The sequence below is a fragment of the Athene cunicularia genome (genome assembly GCF_003259725.1).
Source record: "Athene cunicularia isolate RWA chromosome 1 unlocalized genomic scaffold, athCun1 chr1_part1, whole genome shotgun sequence".
Classification (NCBI taxonomy): Eukaryota; Metazoa; Chordata; class Aves; order Strigiformes; family Strigidae; genus Athene; species Athene cunicularia.
Window position 1 is genome coordinate 55,494,013 of NW_020799091.1, and position 26,389 is coordinate 55,520,401.

The following is a 26,389-nucleotide window of genomic DNA, read 5'->3' on the forward strand; positions in this document are numbered from 1 at the left end:
TTCCTCAGAGAAGTTATAAGTATAGTGAGTTTCATGAAACATGTGTTAGAAGTGTGGTGACTGATGAGTAACCTTGATGAACATAAGTTTGGTGCCTTTTTGTGTTTAAGTTCTTGATGTTACAGTGGACCGTCTCACTTGGAAGGGAGTCTGAGCTGGAGAGCCAGGTTTTGGGAGAGGAGGGGTTTTAGGGCCATGGTTACTGCTGGGGAACCTGCAGAAGTGCTAGCCATGCTCTGCGTGCAGTTGCGGCGTTTGCCTGAAAGGGATGCCATATGTGTAGTGGCAGCCTCATTTTGCATGATTTGGGCATGAATGAGGTATAAGAGGAAAATATGAAGCAGGTTTTCTTAAAAGAAGAAGAAAAGACTAGGTGAGGACACCTAAGAAAATGCAGGTTTGGAGAAGTAACACCCATACAAAAGGAATACGGGACTTTCACAGGTAATGCACAACTTTCACTCCTTTGTGCTCTCAGTTCCTCTATGTAAGCCTATTCTGGCAGTTTCTTAAATTCAAGAAGAGAAGGAAAATGACCTGAAAATAGGAAGTGAAAAACGCAGGTGGTTGCAGTAGTTCAGACCTGATGAAAGGTAAAATTGAGTGGCTATTCAAAACAGTCACTGTACGGGTGCTCCTAAAATATTACAGCAGTGGTTTTCTCATTTCTATGTAGTCTGTCTGCTGTCTGTGCAATTAGTTTAAAATAGATTTTGGTAGAATATATTAGACTATATTATGATCAATTTTTAGTACTGCATTATTTATTACTTTAAGGAAGAATAAATAGAGCCAGATTGCTTTCATTTTTAAAGCAACTAGTCCTGTTTCTTCAGAGTGAGTAAATACCTATTAAGTTGAACTTAAATGTTATACATTATTACTTGAGTAAATACCTATTGAAGCTCATAAGCATGCTAAGGAGTTGGCAGCACAAGTGGCTTTGGACTCTTTTTCAGGATCTTGTGAATATTACATGAGAAGAATGATTCTGTTGAACCCTTGAGCCCTTTGGGATCCCAGAGCTGCCTTGATCTTTTCTTTAGATCATCGTGAAGAGTTGGATTCACACAAAGTCTTTGTCAGCTTTCTGATAACCTGACGGCCAACAGCTTGTACCTGATGGAATGAAAATGTACTAGCAGATGTGTCCACTTCAGCGTGGACATCTGACCCTCAGCCATTTCCAGAGGCATATCATCAACGTATGGGACAGGCAGAACTGAGCACACTCAGATTTAGGGAAGAAGAGTGAGGATGGAGCAAGGCACTGGAATTACCATAGCAGGAGATGGGCTGTGAGAAAGCCAAGCAAATAAGACGTCTACCCCTCAGAAAACACCTGATGCCCCCCTTATTAGTCACCATATGGGCATGCAACCAAGGGGATCGTCTGTGGCCTAGACATCTCACCCTTTATATACAAATCAGAGGTCACCTTATTGTTAAGCAAAGTAGACAAATGTATTGGGGATGCATTAGGTTAATGGAGAAGCAATAAGATAAAAATCCTCTTTCAACCCTGAATTGAGGAGACGTCCACAGTTAGTGAGAAAAACAAAGCATGTATGTATTAAATCATAATGTGCTGGAGATGAGAATGAGGTTTCTGGCCATCAAGAGAGGAGTAGCAGCAAAGGAAAGAAGCCAGCGACGCAAAGTGGAGCTCAGTGTGTTTATGAAAAGTGATGAAGTGTACAGCAGTGGTAGCAGGGGTAACAAATTGCTTTCAGCAGGTCCCTCCAACCCTGCTAGTAGTTCCTCTAGGTTTTGTTTGGCGATACATTTATTTAGGTTTTTTTCTTTTCAGTGTATGCAGATGACTCTGTAGAAGGATGCTAGTTTGACAGGGGTACAAACCAGTGACCATGAATTTTGAAAGTGGAAAAGGACAAATGGGTGAGGCAGGCCTGGGGTTAGATGGATGCACAAACATGCAAACGTACTTGGTAGAGACAAGGAAGGGGGGCTCTTGCAGTGGTGACAAAACCTGCAATATAGTGCAGACAGTAGGTCAGGAAGAGGCTTCCAGTGGGGGATTATGGCTAGTAACCAGTAAAGGAGGCAGGACAGCAGCTAAGGTGGGAGAGATGAGGCACGTGTAGCCAAGTACCTTTCTGCCCTGAGCACTGGGAGCAGACAGGATGCTTTTAATGGAAGTGGGAGTTGGAGTCAGCTGGGCTGTTAGCCAGTCAAGGACAGGGGCAAACCCCATCCCTTTTTGGTGGGAGTCCTGGGGTGGGGGGATTGGAAAGAGCTCAGGTTGGTGCTCTGTGGGGGTGCTGCTGCTGCTGGAGCTATGGAGAAATGGGAGGTGAAAAAGTCCATCTGCAAGGCTGTGTAAAAATAAAGTAAGACCAAGCATAACTGATACTATAGTGATTGCTCTCAGTAAATACCTGAATATTTACTCATCCTTTTCTGCTTTTGATTTAAAAAAGACTAATTTATTTTGAAGAAAAAGAACGACACATGCCACAAAAGAGCATTCTAAGAGAAAATGAAAAATAAAGAGATGGAGACATTTCCCAAAGGCATGGGGAAATATAAATAGTCTTGGGTTTCATGTCAAAGGGAAGAAATACATGGTGTTAGTTTTATTTTTAGAAAGCAAGAGAAGTTATGAGACAGCCTGATATGAGCTGGCTGTCTGAAAATATCTGTCATTTTTAATGTATACCCTAGATATATCTGACCAGTTTGCTACTTGTGTGAAAAACATGAAAATAGAAAATGTCACTGGGGAAGGATTCATCTGCCCTGATGCAGGTGTCTAAACGTTAAATACCTCAGTGTGAACTGTTTGCCACAGACTTTTACATTTGGTGGAGGGGAAAGAAGCATCATGACTTGATAATCTGTCTCATGCTAAAATAAGTTGCCTGAGGAAGGCTAAGAAGATGTAAAATAGGGTGACCAGCTGAGGCGTACAAGTCTGAAATCATCAGAGATGAATCTTGTCTACAGGAAGCTCCTATTACTACATTGCTTTTAAAATGAAAGGTTGAACAGTCTAAAATGTTTACTATGTATGAGTTCATTTTTTGAGGAATAAGTGCTTCACAGTGTGGAGGTCAAACATGATCTTAATGCCCTTAAAATATATTAATACTTACAGAGCAAAGTGTGATTTGGAGAAATAATTTCAGAACTTCTGAAAAAGAAACATGTCAGAGGTAGATGCAAAGTTAAGTTTACCAGCTGATCCACTGTGACAGGTCTATAGTTGAACAAGAGTTCATGTACACTGAATTCATGCAGAATGGTGAATTTTCTGTATTCATTGTTGTATTAATAAATCTGGAACTGGAAACAGAATTTAACACAGAAATGATAAAGAAGCTTCTTGAGTTATAGCTTAAAACCAGCAAATCTCAAGCTAAATGGTGCTCTTGAAATTCCTAGTACCCAGCTGTGATTCTAAGTAATTTGTTTAATTCTGTGAACTGTATGAAGTAAAGCTGTGCACAGAGTAACCTGGGTGTCAAAAAAAGACTTCACAAACGTGGATTTCCACCTTAATTTAGAAGAGATTCTCCATTTTACTTTTGAAGTCTTGAGACAATGACTGATCTCAGCTGGCTTTGCTGGGTCTGAGGAAACCCCGAGCTGACGTCAGTTTGTCTGCTGCATATCATGGGTTGGTAGTTCAGTGAGAAGCTGAAACCACTGGCAAGTAACATCTCTCTTTGTTGTCATTTCCATGGATGACGCTGCAGAACTGTATCACTCATAGGAGCAATCCTGGCTGAATTTAGGGATGCTCTGTGTTGCACAAGGGGCTTAATGACCACTGTGGTCACTCAGAGGTCCTAAAGGTAAAGGTCTGAAAGAGCCATACTCTAACAGAAAAGAGAGAGAGAAAGTCAGTCTTGGCATTTGGGAGCTGAAAATGTCACCTCTAAAGAGCTGGAAAATTTTGAAGAGCAGATGCTTCTTCGCTGTTAGAAAGTAGTTTGCAGAAATTTAGGCTCACTAGTTACTAGTTTCAGTGAGGTCTAGTAACTAACACTGGCACAATTTTTGTGATTTTAGTCTAAAGGGTAGCCAGCTTTCTGGCACTTCAAACAGGTACCAAGCAAGAAGGCAATGGGATGTGTACCCTATGTCTGTGACTGCCTCCAGAAAATGCCCTTTGCTGTTATTAAATCTTCTGTGGATTACTACCCCAGACCATAAGTGCCAGTCCATTCTGCTTATGCTAGAAATAGTGTTCTTATTAGATCTCTTAGTGCAGCAGCAGAAGGTGTGTTTTCTGGCATGTCTATATGCATACCTATGGATCTTACCCACACAGAGCATGAGAAAATGCTTTCCCATGCTTGACCTATAGGCCTTTGTACATGGCACAATGCAAACTCCTTGTATAGTCCTATTTTTCAGGGTTTTATGCTTATATATACACTATGGTAAAAATGTCAATGCATTGTATCAAGTTGCCGTGAAGTATAATGATATAATAGTGCAAATGTGACAAGTCATATGTATGTAAATTTGAGATGTAATTCTTCAAACAGTAGTGAACATGAAGGTTGGTGGACCTATTTACAACTAACAAGGGAGCACAGACTCTGTAATAAGTGTTTGCAGGGGTGTCCCTTTGTCAGTATGTTCTGTGCAGCTTCTCCTTTTTCAGTGTGCAAGCAGTGGGGCAATTAGCAGTGATGTAGACTTAGATAGCCTCCATCTTCCATCACAGTTTATTACTTCATTTGTAGATTAAACAGAAGAGGTTTGCAGTGTGCTTTCCATGTAAAGTAGTTTAGCATTTTATGTTTCTCTGTCAGACACAGTGGAAAAAAAAAAACAGTTGCAGAAGCCGATACATGTGTATGTAGTTATGGCAGAGTTGTGTTATCTTCTGAGAAATAGGGTGTGAACGTATAATTAAAGACTACGGGATATGCTTTACACTTTGTGGATAAGGTTAAAAAAAAATGTAGTTCCACAGTTCTGTGTCTCCACACTGGAGAAGCTTGTTCTGAAGGAGAGACTGGAGGGTTTTTTCCTAGGAGGACTCCTACGTGTACTAGAAATATCCGGGGTGCAACATGCCCTAGTTACATCCCCTGCACGAGCGGCAGCATGGCGAGGACGATGCTGCGGGAGCCAGCCGGCTCCAGAGCCACTGGCAGTGGGAGAACCATGGTGGGCAGAGCTCCAGCTGCTCCTCCTGCACCCACAGCCCCATAAACAGGACGTGCTCTCGCACAAAAGGAAAGTGTTTACATTATTTTCACTGTTTCCTGAGTTTCAAGAGGAGGGGAGAAAAGGCAGGAGTAGGGCCTGGGCGGTGGAAGTCCTTACCCGGGCTTTGCCCCTGGCCAGAGCAGGGCAGAGAAGGGGTCCCAGATCTTTCACGCTGTCTAGGACTCCTCCATCCTGCCCGGCACGTGGCAGGGTGAGTTGCACTTGGGCTAATCAAAGCACTAGGGATAGTCTAGCCCTTTTCCCAAGAAACAGCCAGAGATTAGGCCTTCTGCCTTCACTGTCAGACATTTTGGGGGAATTGGGAGCATCGGTCTTGTGGGGCTGTTTGACCTTTTAGGACATCTCGGCATAAGGGGCAGTGATCTGTCTCCCTGTACAGGGAGAAAAAAGCTACAGGAAAATGCAAGTTTATCCCCTCAGAGGCTGACAAACAATGTAGGCAACTTCAGTGTCTGAAATTCTGGTTTTTTACACTGAGTAACTTTCAGGTTGTGTCCCATTAAATCAGACCTTAGGATCCCTTAAGTACACTTGTGTGATTATGGCTAACCCAGTATAGCTAAAGCTGCTTTATTAATTACATTGACATGTTGGGTTGTAACATGCTAAAAATATCAGCACTGATAATCTTGGTCACTTCTTATTTTCAGCATGGCTGCCTTCTTTGTACGTACTGTCGAATCACTGTGCTGCAGATGAACCAGGGTTATCACAGGCAGGGCTTTATTATTTCAGCAATGGTATTTCTTTGTTATTTCAATAGGAAACAGAAGATAGGCGATAAGCTAACAAACTCACAATGGGTGGAAGTTCATTAAAAATATATGTCCTTGTTGTATGTATGATGTATTTAGATGTTAAGCCCTTTGGAGCAGCAGGTGTTTGTACAGTGTCATTACAATGGGGCCTCGCGTGTCACCAGATTTTCAGTGCTGATGGTAATGGAAGATGACTTTTTGGCATGCCAGCAAGTTAGGTGGGGTCAGGGAGCTGGTCACTGGGTACAGAGAGCAAGGCAGTTACGGTTGTGAGGTGTGCTAAAATGTGACCGGGCAGGGGACTGGTACAAGTGCCCTTCACGCAGAGGCGAGTGTGTTTCTTTTAAGCAATCTGTATGTCAGAGGTAGTATGTTGCTAAAGTTATTTTCAAAACACCTTTTTTTTTTTTTTCTTTCAAAATAAATATTGCATTAAGCAGCTGTCTAGCTTTGTAATACACAAGTAGGTCAAACTGCTGTCATGAGTGTCTTGCATACCACCTACAAATACAGCTTAAAAATATGTCAAGTGCCAAATTAAACAGGAAGAGTGGGCAATGCACTCTAATTCCTTGACTTGTGCTTAAATCTGGAGCACAGATTAGCAATGGAGTGATAAAACATCACACCCCTGGCTTTTGACATCACTTTCACCAACAGCTGTTTCAGGGCAGGTGATGGAAATCTGGACTGTTTCCCAATAGTGTGAGCAGGTTGAGTTGGTTGGTGGGCACATTGTGCATTTAACCTTTGCAGTACTGGAAGCACGAGAGTTTGAATCTGTGAAATGGTTGCTTCAACCTCAGTTTGAGACATTGTGGAGGTAAAGCAGCAAGGTTACTGAATAGCTAGGCACACAGAGGTACCGTTATGATCAGCTCCTTGGATCCCTCGACATAAGGAAGCATGAAAAACCCTCTCAAGTTCACTGACCTGCAGATAATTTTTTTAGGAAATAAGCATCTGCTAAAAGTGCATTGAAAAGACACTTGAGCTTCTTGAAAACACCCAGCCCAGTACATTTTTTTGCTTGTTAGTGGCGAGGGTCCCTGCCTCCACCATTTCCCCTGGTTGTTCCAGACTTTGTGGGAGCAGGGTGGGAGCTGGAGAATTGTACCAGGCACCAATGCACTTTTGAGCTTCCTGGGGAGGTGCAGGGCTGCTTCCCCCTCCACTGGCAGCTGGGGTGCTGAGGGTGCACACCCCACCTACGGCCAGGCCCTTCCTTTGTGGCGTCGGTGCCATCTCCAGTATTTTGACACGTAAAATACCCCTTCTGCATCTTCTCACACACGTGAGGAAGTGTGTGTGGGAGGAAGACGACCAGGTTTGTGAAATGGAAACACCTCAGCAGGCAGCGTGAGGATACGGGATGCTGTCCCATATGGGAGGCTCGAGCTTAGTTAGTCCAGCGCCAGCCGTCTGGGTGAACTGCTCTCCCTGCATCACCTAAAAGCGCGATCACGCTTTCCTTTCTCTTAACAGATAATCCTGAAATAGCCGGCAGGAGCGGAACGGAGTGTCACGAAGCCTCCCTGCGGACGGCCAAGCACGGCTACTGTACATACTACCCCGTCTCCTCCTCTCTAGAGTTGCCACAAACTGCATGCTAAGTCAAGAATTTGTTCTTATGGACAAATCACAAACTCGAAAAAGCTAGTGCTGCTATGTCATATATGAATATTAAATATGGTATGCTTACTATACTCCAACCTAAAATAGTTAACTACCTGATACCAGCTGTGATGTTTCAAGACATAAAGGGTAACATTTAGTTTTAAAGATTTTCTAAGCATAGTTTAATTCTTGCAAATATTGTCTTTTCTCCATAACTATACCTAGCAGAAATGGTCCAGTTGAGTTAGTCTCGTGAGATTCAGTGTTTATGGATCTTTCGAGCTCAGCAATAATTAAGTTGTATTGGCTAAAAACTTAATCCCAGTTGCAGGTTTACTTTTCACCCAAACCATGATTGGGGTTTTTCTTCTCAGTTAAAAAAAAAAAATCTTGGTTTTGCTCCCCTAGCGAGTTGATTCCAAGACAGAGGAAGTAAAACGCAGCCCAGTGTCCTGCACAACACCCTGCCAATCTGAATATTTTTAGCCAGAAGTCCAAAGTAAAGCACAAATTCTTTAGATGCACATGGTTGGTGTTTGACTTGTATGGAGAAGTTGCATTTGAATCATAGCAGAATAGCAGAAGAAAATTTTAAAATTTTGCACAGTATGAACTTCATACCCCTTTCAATCCCCAAAAGAACAAAGTCTTGAGAATATTATTTTACGAGTATATTTATAATGTTTTTAAAAGAGACTTTGCAGAAGTGCCTAAATTTTGTCACATCAGACTTGATGAAAGTGAGCCTGATGCCAACAGTCAAATCTCACCAGAAGCGAATAATCTTTCAAACTCATAGTCAGGTTACCAAAAAGATCCAAGCTGTTAAGAAATAACTTTGAGTGTAAAATCAAACAAAACAAAAGACCAAATTAACAAAAGGAAAGGCGAAAAAGAAGGCTGTAGATGAAGAGATTTGTATGATACTCTAATTTAATTAAAATTCAGTTGAGTCACTGAAACTTCATAGGTGACTTTAATCTAGACTATTAACTGAACACTAAGAATGTAGAATGAGATTCAGTTTAATAAATCATTACTGTATTTACATTTTTTTAATTGGATTATAAGATTGTAACCAGATTAGAGTGGAGAAAAAAAATAGTTCTTTTAATTGTTTTTCTTTAAAAACATATTTTATGTCACAAAAGTATGAAGATATCTTTAATACAATTATATACATGTTATATATACATACATACATATATATGGATGAAGCAGATTTTAATGTTGTTTACTTTTTTAAATACTTTGTTGATTTACAAGGTAATTATATATGTATAATTAAAATTTCATTTGTTTGATTTGAGATTTGTTTCAAGCACTATTGTACCAAATATTTCATATTTCACATTTTATATGTTGCACATGTATCACATAAATGACATAGTTTTTAAATTATTGTTTTAAAAAAAACAAGACAGCTGTTATAAATGGATATTATGTATAATTGTTTGCAGCATAAGTTTTCTATGTGGACATTATTAGTGATTGCAGTATTTTAACTTAACCTCTTCAGATTGATTGTAAACTATTTTAAACTTCGGCAGCACTGCCTGTTCTGAACGACTGAAGGCACTAACCATATAACTATTTGTCTAGGAAATTATTTTCCAGGCTAAATCTTGTTTGTCCGATGTCTAATTACTATCTATTTATATATAAAGCTGGAGATTGATCATCCGAAAGAAAAAGAAATAATCACAATTTGATTGTAAAATTAACATAGTGCTTGTAACGTTGCGTTAGTTTTAATTTGTGGAAAAATAATGTATCTTAACTTGTTACTTTAGCAGTTAAGGTATCACCATTATATACTATTAAAACACTAATATTTGTAGACTTTCTCAGTCATAATAACTAGGTAGTTGACACTGCAACTTGCCTATATCTGTCAAAGTTGTTTTTATTTTTTTATAATAGTTAATTTAGGCATTTGGGTAGCTTATTGTATAATACTAAATGGTAAATTATCCATGTTGTTTAAATATTTTATGTAGATAACTCTTCAAGACATTGTTTTGTGTGAACTTTTTATGTTTCAAAATAACTGTTATTCTATGTTTTTTACAATTAATCCAATACTACTATTTTTTGCCCATGGATGACACAGCTTCAGATACATCAGGTCTTTCATCCAGATAAACTGACAGACAAAAAGAGAAAATGTATTTTTAATAAGAGATCCACTTTCCGACTTGATGACTTTGTAATATTCCTGAAAACTGTACAAGTACAAACCTATGCTAACAGTAAGGAGGCAATTACAGAGATGTGCAAATACGTGTACAACAGATTCTGCATTTTATTTATTTATAAAGTAATTTTATAGACTATTTCAAAATTTGGGAAGATCTAAAACTATTTTTCTGTATAAATATTATTTGCCAAAACTTTGTTTATATTTTAAAAAAAAGTCTAATGAAAATGATTAAATTTTAAATGCTTTGTTTAATTAAAAAAAAAAAAAAAAACAACAAAAAACCACAACAAATAAACCCCCCCTAAAAGAACCATGAGATGGGCCAACACAGAGACAGTGAATAGTGTAGCTGGGACACGATTTCAAGTGACTTGAGGTGTCTCAGTGTTTATTTTCTTCAAAGGATACAGCACCTCACCAAAATACCTTTTTGTTTGCCTCTCTCATCCAGCATAATTGATAAACACGTACGATGAAGATTTCGGTAACAGTTAAAAGAAAACCCTTCATTCACTCTTTTTCAGCATATAACTACTAGTGGTCTGTTAAATAGCCATTCTATTTCTGTTGTGACGTTAAATTCATTCACCCAATGTACAACCACTGAAATAAAAAGAAGCATTTTAAAATGAGAGCGGAGTCAGGGAGATCCTTTCTTGTGATGCGGCTCTGGGAAGAGGGGTCTGGGTTAACAAAAAAAAGTCAAAAGAAAGTGAAGGAGTCTTTAAAAAGTGTATTTTATTTTTATTTTATTCTCTTTTTTTCTATTCTATTTTTTCCATAATTGCATGTTCAAGTAACAAATCCTTAAGTGCAATCCCCAGGTGCGGGACAAAGGTAGATGCTATGTGACTCTTCTCCCCCTGGAGACGGCGTGCTGAGGATGCCATGCTGCATGGCTTTAGCCCCAAACAGTCCTTTTATGCCCTTTCTGCCTGCCCATGCATGCTGGGATGTAGGCAGGCAGTGGTTATCTCAGTGGTGGGGCTCACAGATGCCTAACCGTTGGGGGATTTTTTTCACCAGCATATCCTCTGCATCCTCTTTTCTTGCCTACATCTTGGAGAATATTACACCAACCAATAATCCCTGTTATCTAGCCCCAGAGGAACCAGAAAGCAGCATAGCAGAGGAGTTGCGTGCCCAAGGGCAGCGATCACACAGTAAGCTAGTGACAGAGGAGGGATTAAAATCTCTGGCTTGCAGCTCCATGGTTTCTTCACACCATCTTCTCTGATCTATTTTTTAAAATGCTTTAAAAAAAGGAAATACAATTCCTGCAGAATCAAGAAAGGTTTGTGTCATAAAGTTGTATACGTTTCATCTGTGCAGGGCTGGTTTGAAAGGAGTCCAAGGTCACACAAGTGATATGGAAAACCACCAGTGAATACGGCTGTATCACAAACATACTGAGCCAGGTGCATGCTGAGAACAAGCACATGGGGTGGAGAGGAGATACGGGAGTGACTTGCAGGGACAGAGGACTCGAGCATTAGAGGGCTGCAAGGGCACTGTAGAGCAGAAGCAGCAAACAATTCAGATTCAGCTCCTAATGATTCAGGAGTGGAAACCCCGTCTGTTCACGCTTTCCTATGTTAAACCCCACCCTGGACAGTTAGCTGCCAGGAATGGTCAGAACTGTTGATTTTTTTGTCTGAAAGCTTCTTTGTTTCTTGTCAACTTTGGCACTTTTTTGGCAGTGAGGAAGAGCTTGTGGTAGCCATGAGTTTTCAGGAGCCACACCAGACCGGCAATCTTTGTACACCTCTGTGTGCAGCACATACCCCCTTCAGGTAACATCAGTGTTTCCAAAAGGAAGCAAGATGCTTCTAGAGAAGAGGCTTTAGAAACTTTTGGTATTCCCCCTGCCATGCACGTCCTCACAGAGAGACAGTGGCCACAGCTTTGGTGCCAAAGGCTGCTCCCCAGCAAGGAGCAGTCCCGCGCCCCAGGCCAAGCGCTGCAGCAGCATCGCGTTGCTCAACATCAGCTTTCTCTAGAGCAGACTGGCCAGGTCCATGCTCACAGCATTCAGTTGTGTCTCTCTTCTGGCCCCACGTGGTGTAGCCATGACCATAAAGCATAATTATTATTTTTCAGAATGTTTTGCTTGGTTTTCAGTTCAAAAGTCTGAAGTAATCTGAGGGCTGGGCTTTTTTGGAGCCCACTGGAATTAATACCATGAAACAAAAGGGGATGTGACATCTGAGGGGTCAGAGCCTGCTGGGATAGCTTTGCATGTTTGTATACAGCAAAGAAAGCCAAAACTGGTTCAGCCTTGTCTGTTCTGTATTTTGGGAGTGTCTGTTGAGCGAGTTACTGAAACAGCAGCTGGGTTTTGTTTCAGGAGGAGTTGTTTCACTCCAGAACAGAGCCTAGGAACAACCCAACATTTCTGTACTGTGGGTGATGATGGAAAGAAAGACTTGTGGGCAAGGTTGCTTGACAGTGTGGGCATTGAGTCTTCTGCTAGAGGCATTTCTTGCACAAATTCATGGGACCAAAATAAATGCTGTGTGTGTGGAATTGCTGAAAACCTTCCTTGGCATCTGATCATATGCATACCATGCTCTTTATGCCTGCAATCATTTTGCTAGCCAAGCCTTTTGTCGAGTAACCTGCCTTTTTAATGTCATATAATTGGCAGTTCTGGAGACTTTTTGCATGGGTCAAGATGATTTTTATTGCTGGAGTGGGTGTGTGTGAGGGCCATACTATCTCAGCTGTTGCATTAAAGCAGTTACTATTGCTGGTATGCAAGCAAAGTGTGATAGGTATAGAATATAGTTAGATTATCTGTGAATTAATAAACTACAGAAACATCTTCTAAATTCTTATTCTTCTAATGCTGTAATAGAAACCATAGATTAGATTGTAGAAAGTAAATAACATGTTTCATTACATGAAAATACCTTCTGCTGTAGCAGGGGGAAAAAAAAAAACTAAGAAATGTGAAAGGAAGATATTGGTGTGAGCTGCTTAGGCAATGTTGTGTTGCAGTTGCATTAGTTCCACCAAAGCTTCTTACAGAGTGAGCAGAATACACTTCACTTTATGATTTAGGAAAATCACCACAGGAAAGACGCCTTGCTCCTCTCATCTTCAAAGAGCTGGATTTGGATACTACTTTTAAGGAAAACAAATCCCGGTGAGTGTCCTCCTTAGTCTAATTGTCACAAAACAGTCAGGGTGTAGCCTACATGGCGGATGGTTCCTCAGAGGGTCACTGGACCAAATAGACACTGGGATGTGTTGGTGACGAGGGTGACCACAATAGGTGTAAACCACATAAATCCACCTTGTAGGAATAGCCCCAGGGATGGTCACCCAGGTGCATGCCTACGCTAAACCTGAGCTGTGTTTACACGTGCCATGAATGCCTCCTTTTCAGAGAGACTAGAGGGAGGAAATGCTTTTATTTCCTTGTTTTATGGCTGTAGTCACCACACTGAGTGCCAGCGGAGTACATTCAGAGATGCTAAAGTTGGTAGCTGACAGCACAGCTCAGGACTGCGAGCAAGCAAGTTTTTCACACTTAGAAAGCTGTTAGGGTGGGATCCAGTTTTCTCTCTGTAGCTGTCAAGTATCATTTCAGACACTGCAGGGTACCCACTTGGCCTAAAGCTGCTGCTATGGAGAAGCACAGGTCTGGATGGATATCTTGACACAAGTCTGCCAACCCCATGCAGGTGCTTCAGTGTCCTGGTTTCAGCTGGGACAGAGATAATTTTCTTCCTAGTAGCTGGTACAGTGCTGTATTTTGGATTTAGTATGAGAATAAAGTTGATAACACACTGATGTTTTAGTTGTTGCTAAGTAGTGCTTATCCTAAGTTAAGGATTTTTCAGTTTACCATGCCCTGCCAGTGAGGAGGTGTAAAAGAAGCTGGGGGGACCAGCTGACCTGAACTAGCCAAAGGGTTATTCCATACCATAGAATGTCATGCTCGGTATATAAACTGGGGGGAGTTGGCCAGGGGGGGCAAACTGCTGCTCAGGCATCACCCAGCGGGTGGAGAGCAACTGCACTGTGCATCTCTTGTCTTTTCTTGGGTTTTATTTCTCTTTTTGTTATCTTCCATTATTATTACTGTTACTATTATTATAATATTTTATTTTATATTATTTCAATCATTAAAGTGTTCTTTTCTCAACCCATGAGGTTTACCTTTTTTTCTTTCTGATTCTCCTCCCCATCCCACTGAGAGGCAGGGGAGGAGTGATCAAGCAGCTGCCTGGTGCTTAGTTGCCAGTTGGGGTTAAGCCATGACACTCGATGAGTTCAGTCAATGAATTCCACCTGTTTTCACAGGGGACTGTCAATTGTAGCAATGGTTTTGATGGATTTTAAAACACTGTCATGCACAAGAAATCACAAAATCATGAGATTGGCTTAAATGGTCTGATTAATTGTTAAAATCCCTGTTCTTCTCTGTAGGTATTTGGAGTATATCCAGCTTGCATATTTAAGCTTTTTCTCTCCTACCATGATGCCTAGAAATGTTTTTCATGTCACCTAACATGCCACGTGCTCATGGATGTAAGTTAAAGAGCAGCTCATAAACTTGACAACACAAACTTTACAGACTTGGAGAATTCAAGGTGTTCTTATCTCTTACCATGTTACAGGGAGAAATGAAGAATTATGGTAACCCTTTAGCACATAATATTTCTTCAGGCTTAATCCACATGGGCTTTATTAAATTATTATTATTATGCCAATGAGTATGTGATGTTATCAGTATAATTTTGAATGCAATTGCAATTGGATGGGCTGTCCCTGTATGCAAATAATTCATTCTGTTTAAAAGTTTCATGTGAAACAACTGTATCTACTCTATCCAATCTAGTTATGTTGCTTTTATTTCTCTGTAAGTCTTGGTAACAAGATGCCCTTGGACAAGTGTTAGGTAGAGCCTACACATTCATTTCCAGGTTTAAGATAAATGGTGAAAGGCAAGAGTCCTGTTTTGTGTCCTTCCTCAAGCCAAATGTGCTCAAAAGAAAAGCTATGCAAGCAAGTACAAGTAAGCAAGGACTCACAGGGGGAAAAAGTGGTCAGCCTTGAGCAGATTAGGCTTTCTAACTACAGGATGTGATAGAAAGCATTTTCTCTTTCTATTGACCTTAAAGGTGATTACTTTATACCCATTCTAGCAGAAATAAATGAGGTTGAACTCTTCTAATAGAGAGTCAGTGCCCTCCTCCATGAGCGTGAACTTTCCCAGACCAATCACTGGAGAAGTCCCTGGGTTGATGGCGCTGCCCATTCCTCAGCTGTCATCTCAGAGTCCATGGTAAGTGCTTATGGGCAGCAGTAGAAGCACACCAGCAACTCCTCCTGTGGCCTGTGGACTTTCATTTTATTTCCTTTTAATTGGGTGAAGGGAGAGACTGAACTTCTTCAAGTCCAATTTTATTTGGAGTTGCAGGTATGTGTGGAGATTTTTGTTTGGTGTTTTTCTCTGCAGCTTACTTGTTAGATTGATCACACATCCTTTGTAGCTTTTAAGGCTACTTTTATTTCAAGTTTGCTTCAGTCATCTTTAAACACACATTTCAGATGTGCTCATTTATCATCTAGATCAGTTCCTCTTACTCTTCACAGAACTTACTTTGCAGCAAGGAATTTTAAATATTCTGCTTTATAAAGTACAATATAAAAAGTAATTTGTAACAACACACAGATCCTCCTAGAAGCTATGCTAAGGCACATGGAGGACAGGGAGGTGATTAGAGACAGCCAGCATGGCTTCACCAAGGGCAAGTCTTGCCTGACCAACCTAGTGGCCTTCTATGATGGAGTGACTGGATCAGTGGGCAAGGGAAGAACTACTGATGTGATCTATCTTGGCTTCTATGAGGCCTTTGACATGATCCTCCACAACATCCTTCTCTCCAAACTGGAGAGAGAGGGATTTGATGTGTGGACTGTTCAGTGGAAAAGGGATTGGCTCCAGAGAGTAGTGGTCAATGGCTCTATGTCTGGATGGAGACCAGTGATGAGTGATGTCCCTCAGAGGTGTGTATTGGGACCAGTACTGTTTAATATATTCATCAATGACATAGACAGGGGGATTGACAGGGGGATTGAATGCACCCTCAGCAAGTTTGCAGCTGACAGCAAGCTGTGTGGTGCAGTTGACATGTCTGGGAGATGGGATGCCATTCAGAGGGACCTGGACAAGCTTGAAAAGTGGGCCCATCTGAACCTCATGACTTTCAACAAGGTCAAGTGCAAGGTTCTGCACTGGGGTTGGGGCAACCCCTGGTATCAGTACAGGCTGGGGGATGAAGGCATTGGGAGCAGCCCTGCAGAGAAGGACTTGGGGGTACTGGTGGATGAAAAGCTGGACACGAGCCGGCAATGTGTACTTGCAGACCAGAAAGGCAATTGTATCCTGGGCTGCATAGAAAGAAGCATGAGCAACAGGTCAAGGGAAGTGATTCTGCACCTCTAGTCCGCTGTGGTGAGACCCCACCTGGAGTGCTGTGCCCAGCTCTGGGGACCCCAACATAAGGACATAGACCTGCTGGAGTGAGTCCAGAGAAGGGCCACAAAAATGAACAGTGGGATGGAACACTAAGGAACGGTTGAGAGAGTTGGGGTTGTTCAGCCTGGAGAAGTCTCCAGGGAGACATTATTGTGGCCTTTCAGTACTTAAAGGGGGCTTATAAGAAAGATGAGGACAGACTTTTTAGTAGGGCCTGTTGTGATAGGACAAGGTGTAATGGTTTTAAACCAAAAGCGGGTAGATACAGACTAGATAGGAGGAAGAAAGTTTTTACAATGGGGTGGTGAAACACTGGAACAGGTTGCCCAGAGAAGTTGTGGATACACCATCCCTAGAAACATTGAAGGTCAGGCTGGACAGGGCTTTGAGAGACCTGATCTAGTTGAAGATGTCCCTGCATGTTGCAGGGAGGTTGGATGACCATTAAAGGTCCCTTTCAACCCAAACCATTCTATGATTCTATGATTTTATACAGAAAGCCTATAAGGCAAATGAAACTGAATTACATCAAATTGTCAGCCAACTCTGCGCTTCCTCACTTGCAGCCACTCTATTTGTCAGATGTAGCACAGTATTTATATGGATTGCCTAAACACTGGCAACAGTTTTCTTCTGAGCATCCTTTTCTGTGTGCACATATAACAGAAGTTTGCTTTTATCACACAAAATTCAGGCCTTTTCCATTCAGCTCCAAGCTTCATGTGTAAGCAAATGGAGAGAGAGTGACTGAGGCCTTGCTAGAGGGCAACAAAATTCAACTTCTAGGCAGGATTGTCTTTTCTGGAGCCTTCCCAGCCTGGCTGCCTACAGAGATATCTAGGGTAACCCCCTCCTCTGCTGAGATGGAACACACAGTGAGGTGCTGTGCATCCCCATTCCTGTCCCGAGAGAGCCAGATCCTTCCCCCTCTGGCTTTCACCTGAGCTTCTCTTCTGAGCATATGTGCATGACAGAAACTCCATGCCACCTGTCAGCTTTATTTTTGTCTGAGAGTGGTTAGTCTTTTAAACCATCTTGTTACTCTTTTCTTCCTTTCATTCTACAAAGCACTTAGACTTTTTTACCATCACATGGTTGAGGAGCACCTTTCCATCCTTGCACCATTACAGTGCTCTAACAGGTCATTTCGGCCCATTAGTTGCAATGAATTGATTTCTCTTGCCAGCACTGATTGAGCATGCTGCCTGAAAGGGGAGGAGATGATTTGTAAGTGACCTGTTCTGCAGTAATCAAATACCTTTCCCCACCACAACACATCCACATTAATACGAATCCTGTACTGCTTAGAGAAACTTTGGGGGAAAATGACCTCTTGCTACTTATGAGAAGAATTAGCGAGTCCTGTTTTTAATCTGTGCGCAGAGACTTTTATCGTCACCCACTTGATTCTGCTGGCCTTCCTTAGGAGACCCTTGGACCCAAATTAAGAGCCGCACTGCTCTTGACCATGCAGAGAAGTTCCTTGCAAGCTTATGAAAGCTTGCGTGAATCAATTTCCATGGGACTGACCAGATGGACTTCATTTTCATAACTAAAGTGGGAAACCACAACAGTTTGAGTGTTTAAAGTGTCATTTAATTATGGCTTGGCTTTGCACAGAAGGTAGAGTGGTCTAAATCTTCCTGCAAAGGATCGGACTTCCGTGCAGGCAGTGCCTCACCTGCTCTGTCCAACATTTTAAGGTCAGGGAGAAGGTGGAGAGGGCAGGCTGCCATCCAGGCTGACTGCAAACAAACCCTGCTTCAGCAGCAGAAGCAGCTCTCTGATTACAATTATTTAGCCAGAGAAATTTGCCAGTCTTCCACAGTGAATGCTGTTCATTGGAAAGGTTTTGATAAGAGCTCATACGTATGGTGGAAACCCAATGGAAAGCAGAAAGTGTAGAGCAGTAAGGGGACATCATATGGAGAGAAGCCAGTAGGGATTCCTTTTCAAGTGGAAATGAAGTGTGACATAATTATTCTTTTATTTGCCTCTCACCTCCGCTTACATCAGATGTTCATTCTAAAAGACATTTCACCACTTCTTGGTGGAAAGAACTTTTTCTTTTGACCTGGCATTTTGGAATTTTATGTCCTTTTTTGTTTGTTTCCTCTTGCTTTGCTTTAATTTTAGCCATAATGCAGATGACCCTCTGTAATACAAGGCCAGCCTTCAGGCACTGGTGAAAGCAGCAGATACATTCCTCTTCAGGAGTAATTATCAGAGGAACTGCTTTCAAATCCAAGTTTGCTGTGCAATATAATTATTCCTATTTAAATAAAGGACTCCGGCAGTGCTACTCAGCAGCACCTCTCTATACAAAGTGAGGGTTTTTTCCTCTTCACACAGCTTTCTTTCTGCTCTTTTCACAAAATGACTCCGTTATAATCAAACGTGAGTCCATCAAAGTGCCTAAAATCAATGATCATTTTATATTCAATTGAATCCTTACTTTAAAAAAAAAAAATCACAATGAAACAGCTCTATTTTACTTCCCCTTATTGTTACTATTATTACCTCATGAATACTGCGGAGAGAAACAGCTGCCTCTCCTTTATTTTTGAGCTTCCTTCTAAGATGTAGCTGGATGTGGCTTCGTGCTCCAGGAGTCCATACACTTGACCAATTTGCAATAAAACGGATGGCCCTGATAAAATGTGGTATTTGTAGAACTTGGATTTAGCTTGCTCTGTGATGCAAATATGGCCTAATGTGAATTTTATCTAGAAATCAGCATCGTAGTGTCAGGAGCTCCCATTAACAGGGCTGATGCCCATTGAACCTGCCAAAGTTTGTTGTGGGACTCCTCAGCAGCAAGACCTGCAGCAGCTGGGCTTTCCTGGGATTAGAAATTTATTGCTGGATCTGGATGCACAGCTGAAAGGAGTAAACTTGGGCAGGGTTACTTGAGCAGGGTAGTAGGATAAGCTAGGGTGTGGATTTATGGAGACTGCATGTGTGCTCATGCTTTACAGGGGTTGTAGGTAGCTGCACTGCTGTGAACAGTGTCCTGGTTGTTGCAAATGGAAGCAAGGATCTCATCTTTTTAAGTGTAATGATTTCTTTCAGGATCCCAAGGTGTCTGTGGCAGTCAGCACACAGATAACCAGGCTGGCTGTGAACAAGCCACAGAAGGTCTCCTCAGGCACCTGAGTAAAGGAGAGCAGCTTTGTCCACCAGCCAGATGAGTAGATTTGCTATAGGAACATCCTACAGCCTCCTGGGAGAGCTGGAAGCAATGGGAGGGCCTGTAAGAGAGAACTCAGGGGCACAGCCCAGGGGATGTGTCTTCATCCTGAGCAATTCAACACATCCTTGTGGCAGAATCCTAACGGCCTCACCAGCTATCCTGTTCCTGCACATGCAAAATAATATCACTCTTCAAAACAAAATCCAAGTCCCCTAAACTTTGGCGTCAGCAGTAGCAGGACCCCTCTGAGAAGCTTGTATGAAGAAGGAAAGTCTGTGGCCTTTGCAGTAAGTCCTATTTGCTTCTCCTTGTTGGGATTTCTTCTGCCAAATCTCTGGAAGGTGCAAGCTTTGGCTGCTCTGGAGCCATCCCCTTCTGCCATGTTTCCTTCTTGCAAAACAAAGGAGAATCAGAGCACATGCAAAGACAGAAATGTAGAAATGTTTACTTATACTACACTTGAAAACTGCCCTTGTGGGGGACCCAGAGGAGCAGGTGGGTTTTACAGGACCTGTTCAGCCAGCAGCATTGTGAGGGAGCCTCCTCAAACGCAGCCCCTTGAGGAGCCTGAGGCTATTTTTAAATCAGTAAAATTAAGAAGGTCAGGGGCCTGGGGGGTTGATTAGCTCCCTTGGGGTACCTGCAGGTGCTGGAGGTAACTGGAGATAGCTGGGGCTTGCTTGCAACATGTCTGCCTGTTTTTGCCCTGAGCTTCCCTTGGTTATTGATGGCATCTGCTCCGCTACTGACAGCCAAGGTGCTGCCGAAGCTCCTGCCCCTTCAGAAGAAAGACCTGGCTGGATTTGCCTGCCTTAGGCCTTCAACCCTACAACCATCTCACTTAATGCTAGTGACACAGGCTCACCTCTTCAGCAGTTCACCCAGCTCCAACCAATTCCCCCAGCAAAAGCTCCTCAGCCCTTCCTGGCATCCCTCCACGTGCCTCTCCATGCAGACGAGACACAGGGCATGGCTCACTGCATCCTTCCTGTGTTAGGAAAAGCCCAAGACCCTTTTAGAGCATTTTGTACCTCTTTAGGGGTGAACTTTGCACTTGTTTAGATGAAATGAAAATAGCTGGAGGTTTATGATGATAGCAGCCTGCAGCTATGCCTGCTGGTACAGCAAATCTGCCACGGGGAGGAATTGTTCTGTGCTCCTCTGCCAGGAGCATCCCTGGCACCTCACAGACCGCCGCTGCCTTCCTCTGGATAAAGTTTGGCACCTTTTGCCAATCCTCAGCTCCCAAGGTTTGGGTTCATCACTGCCTCTTTTATCTCGCAGGAAAAAATAAAATAATTTAAAAATCCCATTCCTCAGGCATTTACACACCTAGCAAATTAGCTTGTCCGCTTTTGTCCCTGCGCATCCATCTACCCACCCACTGCAGATGGGCACAATTGCACAGGTAGAGCTGGTGGGGACCCACCATTGAATTTGTTTTGCCCTCGCAGGAATGAAGCATCTGTGTGGGTGCAAGGGGCTGCAGCACTGCAAGAGCAGCATCTCACCCCTTCAGTTTTAGCTTCTGGAGGATGTGAACGCTGTTGCTGTCGTCCCTCTTTTCTCCACCTACTCCCAAGTCACTCCAGTGGCAAGTGAGGGGCTTGGAGGAACAAAGTTTTCTCACCCTGAAAGAAGTTTTCCAGGAGAAGGCTTTGCCTCTCAGTAGTGGAAAGCTCTGCCACTGCCTCTTTTGGCTACAAAATAAGTGCATTTTTAAACATTGCAGTGAGAAGACAGCTTATCTTTTCATCAGTTTCCTCATCTGCAAGATGAAAATGGCAACAGCCTGGTGGGGGTTTTGCTGGGGAGAATTGCAGAGCTGCTGAAGGCTCCTTTCTCCCCTCTGCTGCTTCACGCGATGCTGCTTAAATCAAGGAGTGACACATAAGCATGAAGCCAAGACTGGACCAAAAGCATTATTTATTTTGACCATGGCAGGTTAAAGCTCTGCTATTTATACAGTGGTTCCACAAATCCCAGAAGTCATCTTGGGTCACATAAACCAATGCAGCTTTAAGATATTGGCATTTATGCCAATGTAGAGCAGCTGAGACTCTGGATGAAGGTTTTCATGGCCATAGAAAATACTGCAGCTAAGACTGATCTGCCCTTTAACTTCCTTTATATGTTGTTACATAGATGTTTCTTCCTCTAATCAAATGTGTGTGATAATATATCAGCATTAGAGACAATCCATTTCTTAGGCACTAGCTAAAATACAAAAAAAAAAAAGGAAATAAAGTGCAGAGAGTTGTAAACAGTTTGCTTAACCAAAACATGATGCTTTGTCTTTTCTTTACAAATAAGGGTTTTTTCTGTGTATATGTGTGTGTTAACTATATTATCATCATTTTTATCTGGACAGCTATCTATCTAATTTAGAACATGAAAAAATATCATTTCCTGCTCAAACAGGCAAGAATTAACCACTCTAAAAAATTCTTGATCATGGCTGGGTTTGAGACTGTTTATGAACACACCACAAAGGGAGAGATTACACTTACGTGTAAACACACACAAGTACTTAGATAATATATGCAAATTGAATTACCACTTTTTAAAATACACCATCTTTTTTTTTTTCTAGCACTGTTTTAATAATTTCAAAACTTTGCTTGCAAGAATGTTTTATGAAAAGCTAGTCCTTAACTAGACATGTGGTGGCTGATTTGTATGGTTAAGACAACATTTCAGGGGCACAGTGACCAGTGACTTTTGCTGTTCATATCTCCCTCTGTGTAAAGAAAAACATAAGGTTAACTCATAGAAATTATTTTCTCTAAAACAAGTGTTGGGCATGCCAGCACAATGGTTACACATATAACCACAGCTAACATAGATACACACTCACCTCACCTTCAAATGAGATGGAGCTCCAGTACCCACTGAGTACCACCCTGTAGAGAGCAGGGAGGGACAAATTTATCCCACCCAGACACACACATACATGCCAGGCTGCATCGCCGTAGTCCCCACATGTGCAGTTAGCCCTAGTATGAACTGCAGCCATACCTACACCACAGTGCAGACATACAGGTATAGTGCTGCTCTGGATATTATCACCATCTGACACACAGCACATTTGTTAGTGATTGATCTGGAGCTACTACTGGCTTGGTTTCTCTTCCTCCCATGTTAAACTGAAGCTATTTCTCCTTGTAAAGAATTGTTTTGGAGATCTAAATGGCTATTTTCTGGTTTTTGTTCCAAACAACTTTTAAATTACTTCAGGGACACAAATTCTCTGGTGTATCCTATTAGGGACTGCAGCCGAAGAGCTATATAGAGTAATGTTTTTCAAACATCTGAATGACTTAGGGGCTCCTAAACCACCTTTGCAGGTGATGTAGGCACAAAGGCCAAGCCATGGGGTGGTACTGCAGGAGACCCCTCCACACCAGGGCTGTGTAGAAAGATATGTCCCTTACTCTGTGCTCTCCCAGCTCAAATTTTCATTGATTTACTACCAGCTCTCATTCAACAAGCGGATCTCACTTGCTGCATGCTACATGTGTGATGATGTCTCTCCCCACCAAGGCTTTTTACGTTTCCTCCCTGGATACTTACATAGTCTCCAGGTTATCTGTCTCCTGCATATTATCTGATGCCTTCCCAGCTGACACTACTGACAATGGCCCATTAAAATTTTTTTAACTTAAACAAATGACTGATATAAAGCAACAGATCAGCTGAGCAGCCTCCAGCAGACACTGCCTGCAGACTTGCCCCTGCCTTCAGGCATCCTTGTGTCCCACGGCGGGGAGGAGCACTGAAGGGGGCCTGGACCAGCAGGAAGCCCAACTGAAAAGCACCATGCCCATGTGGCACTGGACCTCCACAAATCCACTAACTCCCTCAGCATGCCACAAGCACCACTGCACGGCTCCAGGCCCCAAAAGAGCAGATCTGGAGTGAGCACAGGGTCTGAATACCATGGCCCCAGGTCTTCAGACTCTGGGTGGGTCTCCCATAGGTCGCTGTGGCCTTTGTGTATTTACACTGGAGTCTTGCATCTTTATCCAAAGACAGCGGTAAACACAATTCTGGACTCTTTCAGGATTTTCTTCTTTCCTTTGCGTGGATGCAAATCAAGAATTTGATTTGTAAGCAATTAGTAGCTTTCATGCAAGAGTACATTTGATGACAGAGCAATGCAAATTTTCGGAAGCAAAAGTAAATACAAGGAAGTTATATGGCAACATGTATTATTAATTAGACTCATCTATTAAACAATTAGATTTTACTAACAGCTGCCTGAATGGAATGTGGCTTTTGAGGTGAATTATGTCCCACCCCGTGGAAAAGCTGAGCAATCACAATTTTTACCTAAATTATGATTTTTTTTCTTCAGTGGGGACATGATCAGTGGTGCAGCCAAACCTAAACAGGCAGCAAGTTTTTGCAGATATAAGCTTCTCAGAGGAAAAAACCAAACCAACCTCTACTTAGAGAATTAGATGGAGCAGTGCAAATTATGCTACTAATTATTATTTCAAGTAGTGAGTATTTATGTGCTATCTATGCTAGCTGGCTCAGGTATCTGTACTCTGCATTGCTATCACTTTTGTGATCACAGAACAGAGATACCTCTAAGTTGTATGGGACAGACACTGCTGCTGAACTTACTAAAATCTAGTTTCTCACATAATAACAGTAAAGATAAATCCTTATTGGATTAGGGAACAATCCAGCAGCCAGTCACCTACTGGTGTATTACACCTGTTGGAACAGATGATGCTTATTAGATCTGAGGATGATACAAAGCTGAGGACCTGCAAGTACACTGAAGGACAAAATTAGAATTAAAAATTGTCTTGACAAATTGGGAAAAAAAAATAGTATGAAAACCACGATGTAATTCAGTGAAGACAAGTGCAAGGTACTGCACTTAGGTAAGAATAACCAGCTTCACAAAATCAGGATAAGATGCAACTAGCTGAGCAAAAGTTCTTCATGAAGGAACTGGGTGGGAGAGGTTAATTATGGATCACAAGCTTATCATGAATTAACTCTACCATGGTTTTGTTGTAAAGAGAAGTCCCAGGTTACACCAGTGATACAAAGAGAAGCCTACCCTGCCAAGTAGCTGAGTCCTACCTAGTCAGCTCTGGGAAGGCCTCAGCTGAGCTACTGTGTCCAGCCTGGAATGCTCTGCTTCAGGAAGAGGATGCTCTAGTTAGAAAAACTCCAGTAAAGATGCAAATTCCACCAGATATCTAGACAGTATTGCCCATAGCACTTTTATCCTGGAAAAGACCAGAGGGAAAATCTGATTTTATTAAGGTTCCTAAAACTCTGCTGAAAAGGGAACATGCAGCTTTATGACCTGAGTGAAGTGAACAAAGAATAACAGGGTTAAATTACAGGAAAGCAGATTCATGTTGAACCTCAAACTAACACAGTGCAGACAGCAACATGTGGGAATAAGTTGCTTAGGGCTGTCATGGCACCTCCATCGCATGAGATCTTCAGGAAGCGTCTGTGCAGACATCCATCAGGACTGACCCTGATGCACTCAAACTGCCTCACAGGACAGTGTGACCTCTGTGATCTCTTGAAATCCACTCATCAGCCTATTTTTTTCTGTGGCTCTAAAGAAATTCCAGTATGTTTCAGTTGTAGCTGCTCATGGCAATGATTTTGACATTTCTGAGTAAGATGCTTCAGTGCCTCTGTAAGGGTGGAAGCAACCCCCTTCATGGGCGATTTCAGAAACTGAGAGCTATACCAACCAGTGAATGTTTACAGGGCTGGGATATCAGGATGTGATACAGCCAAAGAATTTGCAAATGCTGAACTTCTAATCAAAGTGTTGGTGGGGTTTTTGTCCCAAGAGGTAGAAAATACCAATCACATAAATGCAATCATGATTTTAAACCACAATGGTGCAGATTTCTTTCCTACAGCTCCTCAAACTGCGGCAATAGCCTTGCTGGCAGTGACTGAAAAAGGAGGAGCAATGGGGTGTTTGGAGCCCAAAGGCTCTGTGCTAACTGAATGAGAGACTACCGGGGGATGATATGGTGAGTAGCTAGTGGGGGAGAGTAGGAATTTGGTCATCTGGTTTCCCTGTCAGAGCTAACATACCACAAAAGCACAGCCTTGGGGAAGAGGGGTTGTGAGGACACTACATTAAAAAGAGAAGGAAGCCAAGAAGAAGCCACATGAGGAAGAGATGTTTGCAGCAAATGTAGAACCAAGAATTATGACACTGTGAAAAGAAAACGACCAAGAGATAAGCCCCTTACTGCAGTACGGCATCAAACTCTTTCCTGAATACAAAATGTTATGCATTTTTCCTTCCATTACTGAGTAACTGGAAAAGAGATCCAAGCATGAGAAAAACATTGACTTGGAAGATGACAGGAGAACCAGAAAGAAGAGAGAAACTAGCAGACACCAACCACCTTGAGAAGACTGTCATGGAGCAGTTCTGGCATTCATCAGTCATCTAATATGTCCACTACGTTCATCCCAAACCCATGAGGAAATCTTGGAATCTGTCCCAGAAAAGCCATCCTGATAAAAGTTCAGCTCCGTGCAGTGGGACCAGATCCATATGAAAACTCCTGAATAAATCTGGAAAATCTAATCTTATGGATTTGTTTGGTGTGTTCTGAGTTGCTCCCAAGTTATTTTGCAAGAATCCACCTGCAATTGTATTGGCCCTCACTGAGGTCCTGAGAGGAAATGCAAAGAGAAAGATGGAGCTAACTCTGTATTATTTTACTCAAACAAATGAGCTGTGGTTCTTCTTTAAAGTAGCATATGCATGCATATCTCACTCTTGTAGGATAAGCCTCTCACTATAGCACAGCCCTGAAAGTTTGCTCGAAAGCAGTAGTCATGGGGTTGCATTCATGTACAGCACTGAAGACCTAAAGAAGAGTATGGGCGTTTCGTACACC

General features: G+C 42.2%; 1 protein-coding gene across 10 annotated transcripts in view; it reads left to right on the forward strand.

The window, feature by feature from the left end:
• MBNL2 (muscleblind like splicing regulator 2) overlaps positions 1–10,421 on the forward strand; it is a 95,304-nt gene extending 84,883 nt beyond the window's left edge. For all 10 annotated transcript variants that reach the window (XM_026842174.1, XM_026842185.1, XM_026842194.1 and 7 more), the window contains one exon: positions 7,455–10,421. In XM_026842174.1, coding sequence (XP_026697975.1) covers positions 7,455–7,582 — 128 coding nt within the window. In that variant the 3' untranslated portion in view covers positions 7,583–10,421. The remainder of the gene's footprint in view (positions 1–7,454) is intronic.
• The last annotated feature ends 15,968 nt before the right edge of the window (positions 10,422–26,389 follow it).